The sequence below is a fragment of the Callospermophilus lateralis genome, chromosome 1 (genome assembly GCF_048772815.1).
Source record: "Callospermophilus lateralis isolate mCalLat2 chromosome 1, mCalLat2.hap1, whole genome shotgun sequence".
Lineage (NCBI taxonomy): Eukaryota > Metazoa > Chordata > Mammalia > Rodentia > Sciuridae > Callospermophilus > Callospermophilus lateralis.
Genome location: NC_135305.1, coordinates 7,191,142 through 7,208,948, shown reverse-complemented (window position 1 = coordinate 7,208,948; position 17,807 = coordinate 7,191,142). Strand labels below are relative to the sequence as shown.

Genomic DNA, 17,807 nt, shown 5'->3' with positions numbered 1-17,807 from the left:
TAACTTGCATGGATACTGAAATGATGGAGGGTGGAATTTTACACTCAAAATCTTTGTATCACCCACCTCCACCTCCAATAAATAAATGTTGAAATGATGGTTAAGAAGGTTCAACTAGAGAATGGCGAAGGTGGATGTGACTGGTTCCTGCTTTGGGAAAATAGCTAGAACCATACATCACTGGCGGTGTCAGAATAAGGCATTTCCCCTCTACTGTATCACAGGCTCCTTTCCCGTGCTACGCAACCACTGAAGCCACAAAATATATGTGGCAGGCTGCTTGGGGAGCCGACTGCTGCTAGAGCGACCTCTACCAGCAGGTAGAGGTATCTCTACAAAAAATAGAGAGTGATAGACGCTCTTCATCTCCAAAGAGCCCAGGGGCAAAATCAGACTCACAGTAAGAGCGCCCTACTATGCTAGGTGCTCTCCCCATGCTCACTTTACTTTGTCCCCCAGCAACTTCATAAGAATTGCCATCCCCACTCTATATTTGAGCGGACAGTAGCTGTGCGCGGAGTCGGGAACCTAAACACAAAGCCGCTGCTGGGTTTCCTAGACTGAAGCCAGGAGAGGGCGCCGAAACCCGATGAGTGTGGGCTGCCCGGAGTCAGCCCTCGCGCCCACCTGGCCCCTCCGCATTCGCCGCCCGCCACTGAGGGTCAGAGCACAGGCTGAGATCCTGCCGCCCGCTAACTGGGCTCAGCTCAGCCGCTCTCATCTACTGCGGCTTCCAGGACCCCGGTCCACATCCCAGTCCGCCGCCCCGGGGAGATCGTTGGCTGCAGCGCAAGATCGGGGTACAAAGCAGGGAAGACCTCTAGGATGACCCTCGGCGCCAGGGGTCTTTGGGAACAAAAAAGGAGCCTGGGTCCCCAGTACACCTAGAGGGGGGCGTTTCTTTAGTCCCGGGACCGTTCAGCCAATTAACAAACGGGGTCCTCGGAAGGACCGCCCTCTGCCGCTGAGTGACAGTGTAAAGGCTGCGTACCCACCAGGCCCGACCCCGAGATGGCGCGTGCGCGAATCGTGCCCAGATGAGAGCCTAGACCCCCCTTGGGTCCCTCTGCGCATGCTCACTGCCCGCTGCCCGCTGCCTGCAGTCAGCTGCCTGCTACCCGCTGTCCGGACCAGCGCAGCGTCTGTCTCGTCTCTCCGGCCAGCATCTCAGCCTGGGCATCCCGCGCCCACTATGACGACGCACTCCTTTGCCCTCCCAATCATCATCTTCACCACATTCTGGGGTCTCATCGGCCTCGCCGGACCCTGGTTCGTGCCGAAGGGACCCAACCGCGGGTAAGGAAGGCGCTCAAGGCTTGGCTGTCTACGCCCCCTCCCCTCTTCCAAGCCTCGGCTCGCCCCTCCACCCCGGGGCGACTTTTTTTTTTTTTTTTTTCTTTTCTTTTTGTTTTTTGCTTCCCTGCTGCAATCCAGCGCCCACAGCCGGGGCACCCCTCTGTGACGCCTCCTCCAGGTCTCCGCACTCGGGCTGCATTCAGCTCAGGAACAGGCAGGAGGCCGGGGAGAAGGGGTAGATACTGAGGTGAAGAGCAAGCGAGTTGCTGTCGTCCCCTCCTGACTAGCGGATGGACTATGATGCAATTTCTGAGCTTCTCACCATCTCTGGGACCTTGAACAAATGTCAGGCCTCGGTTTTTTTCATAGTAAAATGGGGATGATGATGATGATCCCTCTCTCATAAGCCTGCTAATACCTGAAATAATGCACTTAAAACAGCAGTGTATGGCACATTTTGTATACTGGATAATTGTAGCTGGTATTAATTTTAGAAGGTTCCTTAGCATATTTCTGCGCCATTCATCATTTGCTGCTTCATATTGTCCTCACAAATCCGTTGTCTGATCAGCACTACCCACCCAGTGCCAACCAGGACTGGCTGGCCCAAATTGCTAGGTAATATCGAAATAAGGGATCAAGTACTAATTTCTCCAGCACCAATTGGAAGTGCTTTAGATCTGAGGTCGAAGGCCCAGCTTTGGATTAGTTTTAGCCTAAGCTAAAAGGCTGGAGGCTGCTTGGATAAATGAGTGTTGCCATTGTTCTTAAAAATCTGCCATGTCAGCCAGGCGTGATGGCGCACACCTGTAATCTCAGCAGCTCTGGAGGCTGAGGGAGTGTCGTGGGTTCAAAGCCAATTTCATCAATTTAGCGAGGCCCTAAATTACTCAAGGAGACCCTGTCTCTAAATAAAATATTTTAAAAAGTGGGGGTGTGGCTCAGTTGAGAAAGTGTCCCTGGGTTCAATTTCTGATACAAAAAAAAAAATCCGAAGGGCTGCAGGGTCCCTCCACTTCACTTTGTAAACCATTTTAGTGTCATTCTTTCTGCCAAATTTGGTGGTTCTTTTTTGAGTCAACTGACATCTCTCCTGCTGCATTTTAAGCTTTTGTCTTCAGTTTTGATTAGATACAATGTTGCTAGTCCCTGTACTTTATAACAGTTCAGCCTCAAAAATGTCTCAAGGTCTCCTTGCCTCTTGCTCTGATTTCTGCTCTATTACATTTTTTTCCCTGTCCAGTGAATTTTGCATCCCAGAGGCCACTTCACAATGTGCAGCTCTGGGCAGTGACTGTTCTCAACATGTTTGCATTAAGATGGAGAAATCTTAGGTGATGGAAAAGGGAGATGAAGGCAAGTGTTGGTAACATGGCTTGGATGTGGGCAAGGTTAGCCTTCCCATGACATTTGAATTTTTCATTACATCTTTACCCTGATAGGACTCAGCCTTCTGTGTTCCTGTGGCATCAGAAAGGCCATTGGGAACAGAGCTGACACCAGGAGCTCTTTCTCTGGCCCAGCCAGGCCTTCTGGAAGTGCTGATTTCACCCTTCTGACCGGTGTCCTCTTCTGTTGCAGAGTGATCATCACCATGCTGATGGCCACCGCTGTGTGTTGTTACCTCTTGTAAGTACTGCCCTCCTCGGCTTTGTCCTCCTGCTGTGCCCTGGCCTGCTCTTTTCTCTGCCTGGAAGTGAACCCTGGTTGAATGGCTGAATCTGTAACACAGGAGTGAAGGCTATGTGCAGGGGTCATGAGATCAGATGAGGGCATAAGGGGAGTCATGGACTCCAGCTCTGGTGCTGGCTCTGCATGAATTTTGTAGCACCCATAAGCCAAGTTTTCCCACTTGTGGAACGAATGGGGTTGGACCAGCTCAGTGGTATCTGGACCTGGCTGGTCACCCAAATGGATCCTTCAAACACAGCTTTCACGTTCCACCCTGGATCCAGCATCACAGACAGGTCTCCAGTTTGCTCTTGGGAATCTGTATTTTTTTTTTTTTAAGTATTTATTTTTTAGTTTTAGGTGGACACAATATCTTTATTTTTATGTGGTGCTGGGGATCTAACCCAGTGCCTCATGCATGCTAGGCAAGCACTCTACCTCGGAGCCACAACCCCAGCCCAGGAATCTGTATTTTTTAATGAGTGGCCCCAGGCACTGGAGTGCAGCTGGTTAGAAGCAGTAAGCAAGAACAACTCTTCATACTTGGGACAAGTACCCAGGAGGTTCAGAAAACCTAAGGATGCAAGTACCTGGGCACAGGTTGCTTTTTATTTGTTTCTGTGTTTTGTTTTTCTTTTAGCACTTTCCCTGGAAAAATCATCTATAAGTTCCTTTCTCTAATGTTGTTTGTTGGTCCTTCAGAGTTTGGCAGAATGTCTTCATTTGCCCCAGGGAGGACCTCAGAGGGGCTAAATTTGATGGATCAGAAACCAGAACATAAAGGATGATGGCCAGAAATTTGGGGAAATGGGATACACACAAGATATGGGATAATTATTTAATACCGAATCAGCGTATAGGAAAACAGGCCACAGATTAGTTTCACAGAGACATTTTAAGAAAATTCCACACCTAGAAATTATATTTACAAGACATAAAGTCTGATGATGCTGATATAAAGCAAGTAAGATTCCTGATGGCTTCCCGGCACTGGGTGCTCCCAAGGCTGCTGTAGGGGACTCCGAGGTGCAGAAACAGGCAGAGCACCATTGATAGGGGCTCTGAGCCAGGCACTCTCAAAATTTTCTGAGGCCTCTACTATGGACAAACAAAACGGGGACTTTTGCCCTAAGGGACAGGGCCAGACACCACCCAGATGCACAGCTGCTGTTGGGATGCCTTCATGTCCCTGGCCTGAAGGATAGAAGTGGCTCAGCAGTGGGCAGGCACGAGGCTGTCTGCCCCACAGTTTCTCCTGTCCTGGGATAGTTCCTCCCTCTTATTCCAGAAAGGTGTGATTCTGGGCTGTGGGTGTAGCTCAGTGGTACAGCCTTTGCCCAGCATGTGTGCCCTGGGTTCTGTCCCCAGCATCACAAAGAAAAAAGGCCATTCTGGCATACCGCCCCTCCAGGCTGGCACTGCTCTCCTGCACCCCCCACCCCTGTGTATTGGACTGGGGAGTCCAAACCAGAGATATTTGTGGACCCCCATGGGAGTGGCTCCCAGAGACCCCTGAGGTTGCCTCACTGTTTCCCAGATCCCTGTTCCAGCCCTAATTCAGGGACCTTACAAATCTACAAAAAATCAAATCAAACACCAAATCAAAACCCACAAACCCCAGACCAGTGCCCCTTGCCTGCTGCAGTGTGGGTAGCTCCCTGGGACCCTGGGCGCATGTACAAGCTGTGCCACCTACTGTGTTGGCGACTTGCTCTCTAGGAGAAAAGAAAAGAATGGCCAAGACCTCCCTAGGTGTGCAGGGCAAATCCCTTCTGAGCCCATCCCCCACTCTGCTGTCCCCTGCAGCTGGCTCATCGCCATCCTGGCTCAGCTGAACCCCCTGTTTGGGCCCCAGCTGAAGAATGAGACCATCTGGTATGTGCGCTTCCTGTGGGAGTGATGGACCACCTTCCTGGCCCCAGGTACCAGGGTGTGGGTGTGGGGGCCCTGCAGGTGGGGAGGCAGGGAAGGCAGGTCGTGGAAGAGTTCTCCTTTGGGTTCAGGCATTCATTTTTTCAGCAAAACACAAAGGCTGAGTGCCAGCTCCCTGTCACAGAGTGCCAGCACCCAAGGGAGCTGAAGACTGGCCCCTACTCCATGCCCTATGGTGTTTCCTAAGGAGGCATGTACCCTGCAGCCTCTCCACACACAGCCTCGGGTGTGGGGCAACCAGGTCATGGGAGGTGGCGGGTGAGATGGAATCTGTCCAAGCGAGGTGAGGCTAGGTCCCAGGAATAATGAGACAGCCTCCTGGACAGAGGGACAGGACAAGAACAGGGCTGAGGATGCTCTCCAGGGAGTGGGGGGTAGGGTCTCTACAGCAAGTAAGGTCTCCACAGTGACCCTTAATGTGATATTGCATTTCAGGTGCCCCAGCTCTCTGGATGACCCTGACTGGATGTCCCTGGAGACAATTCAACCCTATCCTCCCCGACAACTGTCCTGGTCCCTCTGCACTCCCTCCTGCCAGCACCTTGGGCCCATACCTCCCAGGCCCTCCAGGTCTATTATGCCCCATCTTCCCAGCCTGTTGGGGCCTGGGAAGGCTGAGCAGGGGCATCCTGCCCTGAAACTCCCACTGCCCTGGGGTTTTCTCCCCCTCCCGAGTGGATCCCAGCTGAGAAGCTGGTACTAGTGGGATCTGTCCCTTACGAGTGGGGCTAAAGCCAGGACTCCATCCAGGCGGGGGATGGTGGCATCCCTGAGAGGGAGGGGCATCCAGACCTGGAGACTGGAGCCTGGGGTGAGGTCGGGCTGGGTTATCAGCTGTGTCCCTGCCTGCTGGGAAGTGGAGGTCCCTGTTGGGTTAGGCCACGGCCTTTTCCAGCTCTGGTGGGCAATTCAGAATCATTCTTTAATTTTCTGACACATCAAGATGTGAAATTTTTGGAATCATACTTTGGGTCAAATTTGACACCCATATGGTCAGGATCCTTTGTGGCTGTGAAGTCACTTGATGGCTTTCTCAGGAGGCTCTGTCTCCTCAGAGTGTTCTACTCTGCCTTCTTGCCCTACTGGGGCCTCCCCAGGCTCCACTGCAGCGTCCAAGTGACCTAGAGTTGGAACGAAGAGAGACAAGTGAAGGCCCCACTGGGGACCCCAGAACCCAACAGCAAAGGTCATGGCCACAAGCAGGAGTGGGCGGCTACACCAGAAAGAAGAGGGACACAGGTCCTTAGCCCTGTACCTAAGAGCTGACGATGACTTTGAGGTTGCGTAGAAAACGAGGATTGGGGGTTTGCATAGTCGGAGGCTTTGCAGAGCTACCAAAGCTGGTGACCTTGATAGGAGGTTGCTGTTGCTTGCGAGGCATCTTGGACTGAGCACGAGATGTTTATCCATCAGACCTGTTGTTCCTGGAATCCAGGGTCACTCTGAGCAGAGGGGACTGGAGAAAAATGGAGTCAGAGACTCCAAGTCTTTAATCCTGTTTTTAGCTATCCCTGGGAAGTCTGCAGGCAAAAGTGAAGAGTCTGTCCTTGTTACAGCAGTGTGGGTACTGGGCCTCCCCTGACTCTTGCCAGCCTCTGCCCGCCAAGTGCTCCGGGCTCTGTACTGGGGACAGGGAGAGACAGACATGCAGATAATATGGGTCAGACCAGGAGGGACCTGGGGACCCTCCCGCCAGAGCCCTCACTCCTCAGGAGAGAGCATGGGGACATCACACTCTGCCCAAACTTCCAGAGCTAGTCAGGACAAAGCTCACTCACCTTGCCTGGGCTTTTTGTTTTGTTTTATTTTTTGTCGTTTTTGTTCTTCGTACTGGAGGTTAAACCCCAGGAGCACTTAACCACTGAGCCACATCACCGACCCTATTTATCATTTTGAGACAGGATCTCATTAAATTGCTTAGGGCCTTGCTAAGTTGCTGAGGTTGACCTCAGCCTCCTGAGCCACAGGTATACACCACCATACCTGGCCGGCCTCACTTATTTATTGACTATTTATTTGGCATTTCTTCTTTTGTAGTGGCAGGAGAATATGAGTCCCTGGTGCTGGGTTTGCCAATCATTCAAGTTGGGGCCTCCCATGTACAACCCCTCAAAATCCCTTCCTCCCCCAACCCCTACAGCCTCCCTGTGAAACGGAGCATGGTAAGCATGACTTGTATTGAAAACCTGATTCTTGTCTAATAAAGAGTTGTGATGTAAGATTACTGTTTGGTGGCTCAACCCCAGCCTCTGCCAAGTTTGCCGGCTGCCACGTCCTGCCCACCTGATTTCCCTTTCTTTGGCGGGTGTATCTGGGGAAATGTAAAGGGGCCTAGCTACTGCTGCCTTTGGAACTGCACTTTTTGGAACATGGACACTGAGAACCACATTTCTGACACCTGGAGGAAAGTGGGCCCCTGCTCACAGGCCGGGGGTGGAGTGGAACTTGGCTCACTACTCCCCTGTGGCCCAGAGGACCCGACCAGAGCTGTGAAATAAAGCAGATCCCCAGTGTTTGTGCAGTGTGACCTGCTTCATCCCTAAGTATCCAAGGACTGGAATCACCTGCCCAGCTTTCTGCACGGGTGAGGAACAGAGAGGACTGTACTTCCCCACCAGGGCTCATAGCTTTGGGGAGGTGCTGAAAGAAGTCCTGAGGGAGTAGGAGGAACTGGGGTGACATGAGGCGGAGCCAATTTCTGAGGCCTGTGGCTGGTCGAGGGGCTTAGATTGATCCTAGGGGCAGCTGGGATCCAGAGGGTTTAAAGCAGGGAGGTGGCATGACCCAACCTGATTTCCAGAATTCTCTCTTCAGGATGCACAGTAGATAGGAGACAGAACATCTGATGACAAGGGCCATGAGCAAGTGGCAAGGACAGAAGAGTGGGTGGGAGCTGGACACAACTTGCTGGCTGTGGGTGAGGGAGGAGGCAGGGTCTGACCTGCATGCACTGTGACCCCTGGTGACAGGATGCCAAGTCCCAAGCCAGCTGGGAAAGCTTGGAGGTGAGCACTGAGCAGGAGCAGGCTGGAGTGGGGGTGTGATGAGCTGAGGTCTTCCTTTGTCTCCTGTTGATTTGAAACATCCAGTCAGTGGTTGACAGTGGGCTGCAAGGTCAGGACACCTGCCAGGAGATGCTGGCTTGGAGTCCTGGGCTTAAAGTACCTCACAGTCACCAAGGGATGGGAGGGGCCCAGGGGGCCTCAAAAGCCCAGAATGGGACCTCCAGGAATGCCAGAGTTTATGGGGTGGGCCCATGGGGATGCTGGGAGAGGTCTGGAGCCAGCTGAGTAGGACGCCAAAGAATCCAGAGAAAAAGGATTCAAAGAGGAAGGGGTGGTCCTGAGTGTCACATGCCCCCATCGCCCTCCACAGCCAAGAAGTCAAAGCCAGCTGGCAGCTTTGGTAACAGTGAAGTGAGCTGGGAGTGAGTGGGCAGATAAGGGGATAAAACACAAGTGACAGTGGGAGTGACATGGCTGGGTACCCTCTTAAAGCTGGGTCTAGAGCGGTCAGAGGGAGCTATACAAGGAAGGGACCTGGGGGGTCAGCCTTGGGCCTGGGCACCACTGCAGCTCCTGCCACCGTAGCCGCTGTCACTCAGCTGGCCCCAGCCTGCTGCAGGTCCACTGCTAGAACCTCAGGTCTGGGATGCCTCAGGGCCCTTGTGGCCCTTGGTTGGGGTGGGAGGGTGGGGGTGTCAAAACAGTTGTTTCCTGCACAAGGTTTCTGTGCTCTGGATTCGTGCCTTGTTGGTCAGAGGCCTAGAGCAAGGGTTGGCTGGAACGAACAATAAATTCTTTGGCAGCCTTGAGCTTTCAGAAGGAACTGAAATCAGGGACTTGGTGGACCCAGGGATGTGGCTTTGGGCTGCAAGAGGCCAGGCTGCCCTGCCTTTGGACATCATGTACCAAGGTGTCTTTTTATTCTAGATTTGAGCAAGGCCCTCGCCCACATGGGAGAGGCACCAGTAAATGTCAACCTGTCACAGATACTCAGGGAACCTGAAGCAAAGATCTCTCCAAATGGGCAGGATAGAGTGCAGGGTACCCTTGAGCCACACCCAGAAGCAGAGTGGGAAGCAGCCTTGGGGACCACTGAGAAAAGTAAGGCCAAGGTGTACCAAGGTGTCTTTTTATTCTAGATTTGAGCAAGGCCCTCGCCCACATGGGAGAGGCACCAGTAAATGTCAACCTGTCACAGATACTCAGGGAACCTGAAGCAAAGATCTCTCCAAATGGGCAGGATAGAGTGCAGGGTACCCTTGAGCCACACCCAGAAGCAGAGTGGGAAGCAGCCTTGGGGACCACTGAGAAAAGTAAGGCAGCGAAGATTAAGCAAAGCTGCACGCTTTGCCTGTGGCCAGCAGAGGGCAGTGCCTGTGTGCGAGTGAGCAGTGAGTCCAGTTCAGGCCGCTCTGGGGTGCATCAGGCTGTTGTTAGAGGTGGTGGTCTTAGAGTGCTGCCTTGGGCTGAGGGCAGCAATAATTCTCCAGGGAGTACCACACCCTGGATGAAACATCTTCCATCTTTCAAGGATGTTTAACAATAACAATGGCTGATCAGGCCCGCTGGTGCACACCTATAATCCCAGCGACTCAGGAGGCTGAGGCAGGAGGATCTCAAGTTCAAAAAAGTTTTTACGAAACCAGCTTCAGCAAAAGCAAGGTGCTGAGCAACTCAGTGAGACCGACCCTGTCTCTAAATAAAATACGAAATAGGGCTGGGGTTGTGGCTCAGTGGCCCAGTGCCCCTGAGTTCAATCCCTGGTACCAAATAAATAAATGATAATATCAATGGCTAACATTTATCCAAGAGGTCCTCAGGGCCACACACTGCTTAGAGAAGCCAAGGGGAAAGAGCAGAGGTATCCCGAAATCTTATACTTCTCTGGTTCCAGACCAATTCCCCCTCAACAATCTCCTGTGGCTTTTTTTTTTTTTTTTTCTGTCTCAGCATTGCTAAGATATTTGGCACATCCCAATCAATGACAGGGACACCCATCTGCCCACGTACCCACTAAGGAGAGGCAGGTACTAGCCTAGCATGTGTGAGACCCTGGGTTCAATCCTCAGCACCACATAAAAATAAATGAATAAAATAAAGATATTGTGTCCAACTACAAGTAAAAAATAAATATTTAAAAAATAATAATAATAGAATCATCCAAAGCAAACCAACCCCTTGAGCACAGCCCTCCAGGGGTTTTGGTTGCTTTTTACAAAAACAGGGTCATTTCACAGAAACAGGATCATTGATAATTCTGGAAATGTGTGGAGCTGGATGTGAAACCATGTGGGGGTGGGTCCCCCTGGTTTTCTCCTCTTCTGTGTTCTGGAAGTGACCATCTATTTATAAACCCAGGGGTTTCCAGGAACAAAATCAGTTGGCAGCCACCACAGTTTTGCTGGACTTAAATAGCAGAAAAGTGAGGGCAGATAACCAAAGTCCTGTGGGGATTCAGACCACACTCCAGTTAACAAGTCTCAATAAGAATCACTCACTGGGGGTATGGTGACCAAAGAATATGAGATTTCAGCAAGACAAAACAAATACATTCAAGAGATCTCACATGTTGAATAGAAAGTTGCTGAGAGCAGTTTTCTAATGTTGTCACCTCTAAATAATATGGCTTGATTTAGCCATTCCACAATGTATACATATATGTTAAACCATCCCCCTGCACATGATAATTTTTATTTGTTAATTTAAAAATTAATAATAATAATAGAATCACCCAGGGGCTGGAGTTTTGGCTCAGCGGTAGAGTGCTGGCCTAGCATGTGTGAGGCCCTGGGTTCAATCCTCAGCACCACATAAAAATAAATGAATAAAATAAAGATATTGTGTCCCAACTACAAGTAAAAAATAAATATTTAAAATGACAATAATAATAGAATCATCCAAAGCAAAACAACCCATGGTATGCTGGGACCAAAGCCAGGTCTACTGTGGCAGAAGCTCCCAGCATGGAGCAAACTTGCACTCTGAGACAGAGTTCTATGTGGTTCTTTTGCAGGCAGGCCCACACAGGTCCAGGGCCAACTGTGGAGTCATGCTGCAGACCAGTCTGCAGTGGTATTTCTCAGAGTGCAGGATGACCTAAATGCTTGAAGATGCAGGTCCCTGGTCCCATCCCCACGCCACCCCCACCAAATTAGGGGCTAACTGGTGGGATGCAGGCTGCATTTGGGGGATGGAACCCAGAGCCTCCTGCATGCCAGGCAAATACTCTGCCACTGAGCCACATCCCCAGCCCTCAGATTGCACTGTAAACCAGTTCCCAAGTGTCCAGGTGCTGAGATCCTCAAGGTCAGAGTTTTCTAACCTTGGCACCATTGACAGTTTGGGCTGGATAATTCTTTGGTTTGGGGAGGCCCAGGAGGGCGGTCCTGTGTATTAGAGATGTTTGCCCCAGATCTCTACCCAACAGAGGCCAACAAGCCTCTCTCACTGCTTTCAGCTGTGACCACCGTAATCTCTCCATTCTGAAATGTTTCCAGGGGAAGTTTCATGCACCAGCCCAGAATCTCTGAAAGAGGAGGTAGAAAAGCCCTGAGAGACAATGGGATCCTGAACACCCCCGAGTATCTATCACCCTTCTTCTGGCTCTCCCAGCAGTGAGCTCTGGGGGGAGGAAGCACCCAAGCTTGGGGAAATTATTGGGTGCCAGCGCAGGCACCAACGCCAGAACCAGGTGACCCTTCAGTCAGTAGTGGTTCCTGGAGGCCAGGAGAACCTGGAGCTCACCCTGCAGCGCCGCCTGAAAGGGCAAGTGGACGTGCTTGGGATGGAGATTCTCAGAAACCTAGAGCACCTCCACCTTGACCCCCGACCTCAGGGTGAAGGCCACCGCAGCAGCAAGGATCCTCCCCCTACTGGAAGCTCAGGGTCCTGCCCCTGATGAAAGCCTGGCACCCACTGGGGTGCTGACACCTCACCTCCGCATTCTGCGTCTCCTTTACCAGGGACCCAGGACTCTGAAGAATCACTGGCCCTTGGTTGGTGGCAACAAATGATTCTGCAAACATGTTTTTTTTTTTTTTTTCCCTCTCCTCTGTCTCCAGGAGCAGTTCTCCCTCAGGTAGCAGCCCAGCTCAGCTTCAGGGTGGAGAGTGCAGAATCTAGAACTAGCTTCTAGTTCCAGCTCCACCGACAGTTAGCCAGGTGAGAGTGACTTAGTCTCTCTGATCTAGCAGCGCCTGCCTCATAGAGGCTGTGATAGGAGCTGGGATGACGGACTCAAGCGCCTGAAGGGTCAGTCACTGCTATTTATCACACTATTTTTTACATACTAGCTCTTACATTCTGAGCCACACTTTATTGTGCCACAATTGCGGATCCCCCTGGTGGAACAGGAACTGCTCGTATCCTGAGGTTTTTGATATCAAGACAGGACCCGGGAAAGTGCTGTGTTTTGTAGCAAGTGTCTTTATTTTATATATATATATATATATATATATATATATATATATATATATATATATATATATATATATATAATTAGTTTTTGGCAGACACAACATCTCTGTATGTGGTGCTAAGGATCGAACCTGGGCCACACACATGCCAGGGGAGCGCGCTACCGCTTGAGCCATATCCCCAGCCCCCAGCAAGTGACTTTAATATATCAATGTAGGGTCCTCTCAATAAAAAGTCAAATGATCTGCGAGAGGACAGCGGGAGGGAATGAATCTTGGAACTGGGGTATTGATACTCAAGCATTCAGGGAACCTTAGATTTAAATGTGTAGGCTATAACCAGGATATTCCGGGGGGTGGGGGAGAGTATTGAGAGGGACATTGGTACTGCCAGCTATTAAAAATATGACAGGTTAGGGTTTGCAAGGCTGCAGAAATTAAGCCAATGATATTGGCCCATGACCACCAGACAAAGCAATGGAAAGAGATCAATGGAAGAAAATCAGAGCCCAGAAATAGATTTAAATTTGCTAGGCATGGTGGCACCTGCCCATAATCCCAGTGGCTCAGGTGGCTGAGGCAGGAGGATTGCAAGTTCAAAGGCAGCCTCAGCAACTTAGCAAGGCCCTGAGCATCTTAATGAGATCCTGTTTCAAAACAAAAAAATAAAAAGGGCTGGGGATGTGGCTCAGTAGTTAAGCTCCCCTGAGTTCAGTCCTCTGGTACCAAAAAGAAAAAGAAATAGACCTCCCCAGCAACAAAAGAAATGCCAAATGGATCCAAGATTCAACAAATTTAAATGACGCTATAAATGTGCTACAAGAAAACAGAATTTTAAAAAATTATTATGTAATGGGAAAGATATCTAAAGGAAAGGAAAAAGTAAAAAAAAAAAATCAGAAGCTATGGAATCCTTTTAGATTAAAAAGCTATGGAAGCTTTTTAAATAAAGCTTTAGAAATTTAACTAAATTAAAATTCAAGCCAAACACCATGGCACTGGGCACACTGTCCTGGAAGGGCTGGGTTTCTCTCTGGCCCTTTCCGTACTTTCTCTTTTCCATCTCTCTCTTCCCACTCTCTGGGCTTAGAGCAACGGAGCCAGCTCAGCATGGACTGAAACCTCTGAAACTATGAGCCAAAGTAAATCTCTCCTGCTCTAAGCTGTTCTCGTATTTTGGTCACAGGATGACTAACACAGACACACATCTAGAACCAGAGAGCTGACAACATTACAAGGTATTGCCAAATGCCTCTCCAGAATGTTTGTTTCCATCTCCATTCCTACCAGTCTTACAAGTGCCTGGATCCCAGTGCTCTTCATCCTTTTGCATTTTTTCAGTCAGATGGTGTGTGTGAGATGGAACTTGCTTTGACGCGCGTTTCCTAATCGCTAATGAGCTTGACTGTCATCCGTTTACTGACCATTGGGTTTCTGCTTCTCTAATTTGCCTGTTCACTTCATTCGCTGACTTCCTAGTATGTTAGTATTTTGTTTGGCTTTTTGTTTTTTGTCTTTTTCCTATTGATTTATACAAGTTCTTCATATATTTCCACTTCAAGTGGAAATCCTAGAGAATTAGGTCCAGGAAGGGAGAGAAGGACCATGTAGAAAGTGGGAGTGCAATCAGACTGCCCCATCTCTCCTTCTGCTCTTCAAAATAATTAAGAAAATGAAAAGGAACCACAAAATGGAGAACGTGTTTGCAGTGTATACATCTGTCAGAGGACTTGGACCCTGTTTTCATGAGCTTTTGCGTCACGGTGACCAACATGCCCAATAAGAACAATTTAGAGGAGGAAAAGTTTCTTTGGGGTTCAGCATTTCAGGGGTCTCAGTCCACAGACAGCCCACTCCACTGGCCTGGGCAACATCATGGGGGAAGCTGCGAAACTCATGGCAGGGTCAAGAAGCAGACAGAGAGAGAAAGGGGGGAATGGACCACAGGGAAGAAGTACCCTTCCAGGGACACCCCCTGTGACCCACCTCCTCCAGCCTACAGTTCCACCAAGTCAGTCTGCTCAGGCTAGGATGGACTGCGCAGGTTACAGCTCTCACAATCCGATCATCACTTCACCTCTGAACATTCGGGCATTAATACAAGGGTTTTGGGGGGACACCTCAGATCTGAACCATAACATATCCTAAATATATAAAGAACTCATAATTGAACAAGACAAACCAAAGTTTTAAAGGGGGGCAAGACATTTGAACCCATTCTTCACAACAGAAGAAGTACAAATGGCAAATGAGCACAAAAACAAAGTCAACCCCATCCATCATCTGGAGATGCAACTTTAAACTACAATGAGATAAACCACAACCACTTGAATGGCTAAAATGAAAAAGACCGACAAAGTGTTGGTAAGGATTTGGAGCAACTGGAAGATTGCCCGGAAGAGCACAAAATGGCATGAACATTTTGGAAGAGTTTGTCAGTCTTCTCTTAAAAAGCTAAGCAGGACTTACCGTACAACCTAGTACACCCACTCCTATCTTACTTGCCCAGGATAAATGAAATCATAGGTCTACACAACACATATTCTTTATTTGCAATAGACCAAAACTGGACACAACCAAATCATCAGTGGAGTGAATAGGTAAACAAACTGTGCTGTCTGCACATAACTGAATTCTACTTGCCAATAAAAGGAAATGATTAGGGGGCTGGGATTGTGGCTCAGCAGTACAGCGCTTGCCTAGCACATTCGAGACACTGGGTTCAATCCTCAGCACCATACAAATGTAAATAAATAAAGTAAAGGCATTGTATCCACTACAACTAAAAAAAAAAGAAAAAAGAAGAAATGATTAGCGAGGACACCAGGAGGCTGAGGCAGGAGGATTGAAAGCTTGAGGCCAGCCTCAGCAATTTAGCAAGACCCTATCTCAAAAATAAAAAAGGGCTGAGGATGTACCTTAGTGGTAGAGCCCAGCTGAAAATCAGACACACAAGTATATACTTTTCTTAGTCCATTGGGTGCTATAGCAAAATACTATCAGCTGGGTAGCTTGTAAACAACAGAAAATAAGTCCTCACAGTTTTGAAGGTTGGGAAGTCCCAGATTGAGGGGACGGCAATTTTAGTGTCAGATGAAGGCCTGTTTCCTGGTTCATAGGTCCTGATTCAAGGGGGTGACCTCTTGTTGTATCTTCTCATGGTAGCAGGGATAAACCAGTTCTCTGGGGCCTCCAAGTGTGTTCATGAGGCCTCCACCTTCAAGATGTAATCACCTCCCAAAGACCTGTCACCTTGTTGGTCAGGATCTTGATAGATGAATTCTGTGTGTGTGTGTGTGTGTGTGTGTGTGTGTGTGCATGTGGTGGCAGGTAGGGGCAAAAGCATTGAGATCAGCAGGGCGTGGTGGCACATGCCTACAATCCCAGCAACTCAAGATCTCGAGATAGGAGCACTCTCCTACTGCAGAGCCCTCTTAAAGAAAGGAATCTTTTGCCATCTTTAACAATCGTTTGGATAATTTTTCTTTAACAGCTAATATCTCTTACTGTGTGACTGAGTACCAGTTTCCTCATCTGTACAGTGGAAAAAACAACAGCTTCATCTTTGAGGCATGGAGAGGATCAATTGAGATTCCAAATAACTTTGGTAAAGGGTAAAGCTAAAGTGTATACACACTCTTGTTCCAGAGGTCCCTGTTTTAAGTCCTAGGTGGAGGACTGCACAAGCCTGGAGTTGATTGGCCTGGGACAGGAGGAGGAGGCCTTTGAAGTTTTTCTGACTCTGGTGGAAAGGAGCTAACATAGCCTGAGAGGCAAAAGTTGTAAACTTTGGTGCCCACAAGGGAAAGGGCCATTCTCTGTTCCACCCCGGAATGCAGCCCTTTCGGCCCTTGGGCAATGCGGTTTGCAAGGCCTTTGGGGCATCACCATGCCGACCAGTGGCTCCTTCTTACTGTTGCTGGGGAACTGATGTCTCCAGAGAAGGGTTGGAGGAGTTTTCGTAGAGAGAAGGGGGAACTCAATTCAGGACCAGCGGGGTTTTCGCCATACTGGATGGAAAAGAATTTCAGTACGTTGCAGTCAAAAGCAAAGGCAGAGGTTTATTTAGGAAAGTAGATACATATTCGAGGGAGAAGTGGGGATGGGGAGCAATCTCAAAAGAGAGACACCTTTGGGGTAAAGTATGGAATACACACTCAACGGAGAATGCTAGCCATGGCCAGAGGGAGGGACAGCAACCCGTTGGTGTAGGGTGTTCATGTCTACAGGGGGCCGAGAGCCGTGCTAGGGGCTGGACTAGAGACGCAGGCAGGGTGGAGCTACACAATTTTGCACTAGTTTTTATCATTTGCTTACATATTTCCCTCATTTTATAAGGGCAGGGGCCAAGGGCAAGTTGCTCAAGCTCAAGATTTACAACTGTGCTTTCTGCATCTCAATGGCTTGTGGGAGGGTCCTTTCTTTTTCCTAAATCCCATCTCACTATCATCTTTGTGCCCTTCCACCTGCAGCGCCCGCGGAGTGGATAGGGTGGACTGGGATCTCTTGGAGGGGCCCGGAGCTGGTACAGTGAACTCCAACATTTGTATTAGATAAGGGCATACAAAAGCTTTCTCCCAGACCATACTAAACCGGTTGGTACCTAAGACTCCCCTGTCCTGCGGTCCGCGCCTGCGCACTGGAGCCCGCCGCGGGCGGGAGGAACGTACCAAGCGCGGGGTCGGGGGTGCGCGCGGAGACCCCTGCGGGCTGGGGCTCACCGAAGCAGCTCCTTGCCGGCTCCGGAACTTGCAGTCCCCGGTCTCTGCCTTCCGGTTGGCGCGTCGTGGGGACTCCCTCCCTCTGAGCTGGGAGAAGCGCAGCGGCATCTTGGCGTGCACCTCCCTTGGGCGCGCGGACCCAGCCCTGGCACCTGGCCCCAGGTAAGCCGCGGGGGACGCCACCGTCCCACTTTCTGGTCTCGGGAGCTGAGGTTCGGGGGCGACCTGCGAGACTTACGCTGCGGGCGCACGACTGGGGCCCTCCGCGGCCGGCCCGGTCCGGCTCCCAGAGCTCTTACGCACGGATGAGGCCAGAGCTGCGGGACAGACCGCCCTCAGCCACTTCGGAGCCGAGAGCCGCCCTGGATGCTGTTACCGACCGGACTCAGTTAACCCGCGGCGGCCCTCCGGCTGGGTGCTGTCCTCGCCCGCGGCGTAGCGCAGGCGCCCGGTGCGCGCAGGCTCGTGGGCGCACCTGGCGGGTAGCCGAGCCCGGGTTCTGGACACCGTCCTTCTAGGCCACCGGGGACCCTCACCCCCACCTCCCGGGAAAAAGCAGAACGTTCTGGTGGTGCGTTGTTTCAACAGATCTCATTTTGTGTCACTTTTGCCTAACTTAAAGGTCTGGTGATGTTTGATTATTATTTAAGACGTCCCCCTTTAGGTTTTTGTAAGCCAAATGTGTATGTGGGACAAAATCTAAAAATATATATTGGTTTTCGCTCGTTGACTTCCAACACATTCCTCCTTTTCCCCACCACCTTTCC

At 50.2% G+C, this 17,807-nt stretch overlaps 1 protein-coding gene across 1 annotated transcript; it reads left to right on the top strand.

Moving 5' to 3' along the window:
* Positions 1-900: 900 nt before the first annotated feature.
* Atp6v0e2 (ATPase H+ transporting V0 subunit e2) lies at positions 901-7,089 on the top strand. Its single transcript, XM_076859601.2, has 4 exons — positions 901-1,296; positions 2,878-2,925; positions 4,774-4,889; positions 5,335-7,089. The coding sequence occupies exons 1-3, from the start codon at positions 1,073-1,075 to the stop codon at positions 4,865-4,867; spliced, it is 366 nt and encodes a 121-aa protein (XP_076715716.2). The 5' UTR covers positions 901-1,072; the 3' UTR covers positions 4,868-4,889; positions 5,335-7,089.
* Positions 7,090-17,807: the final 10,718 nt, after the last annotated feature.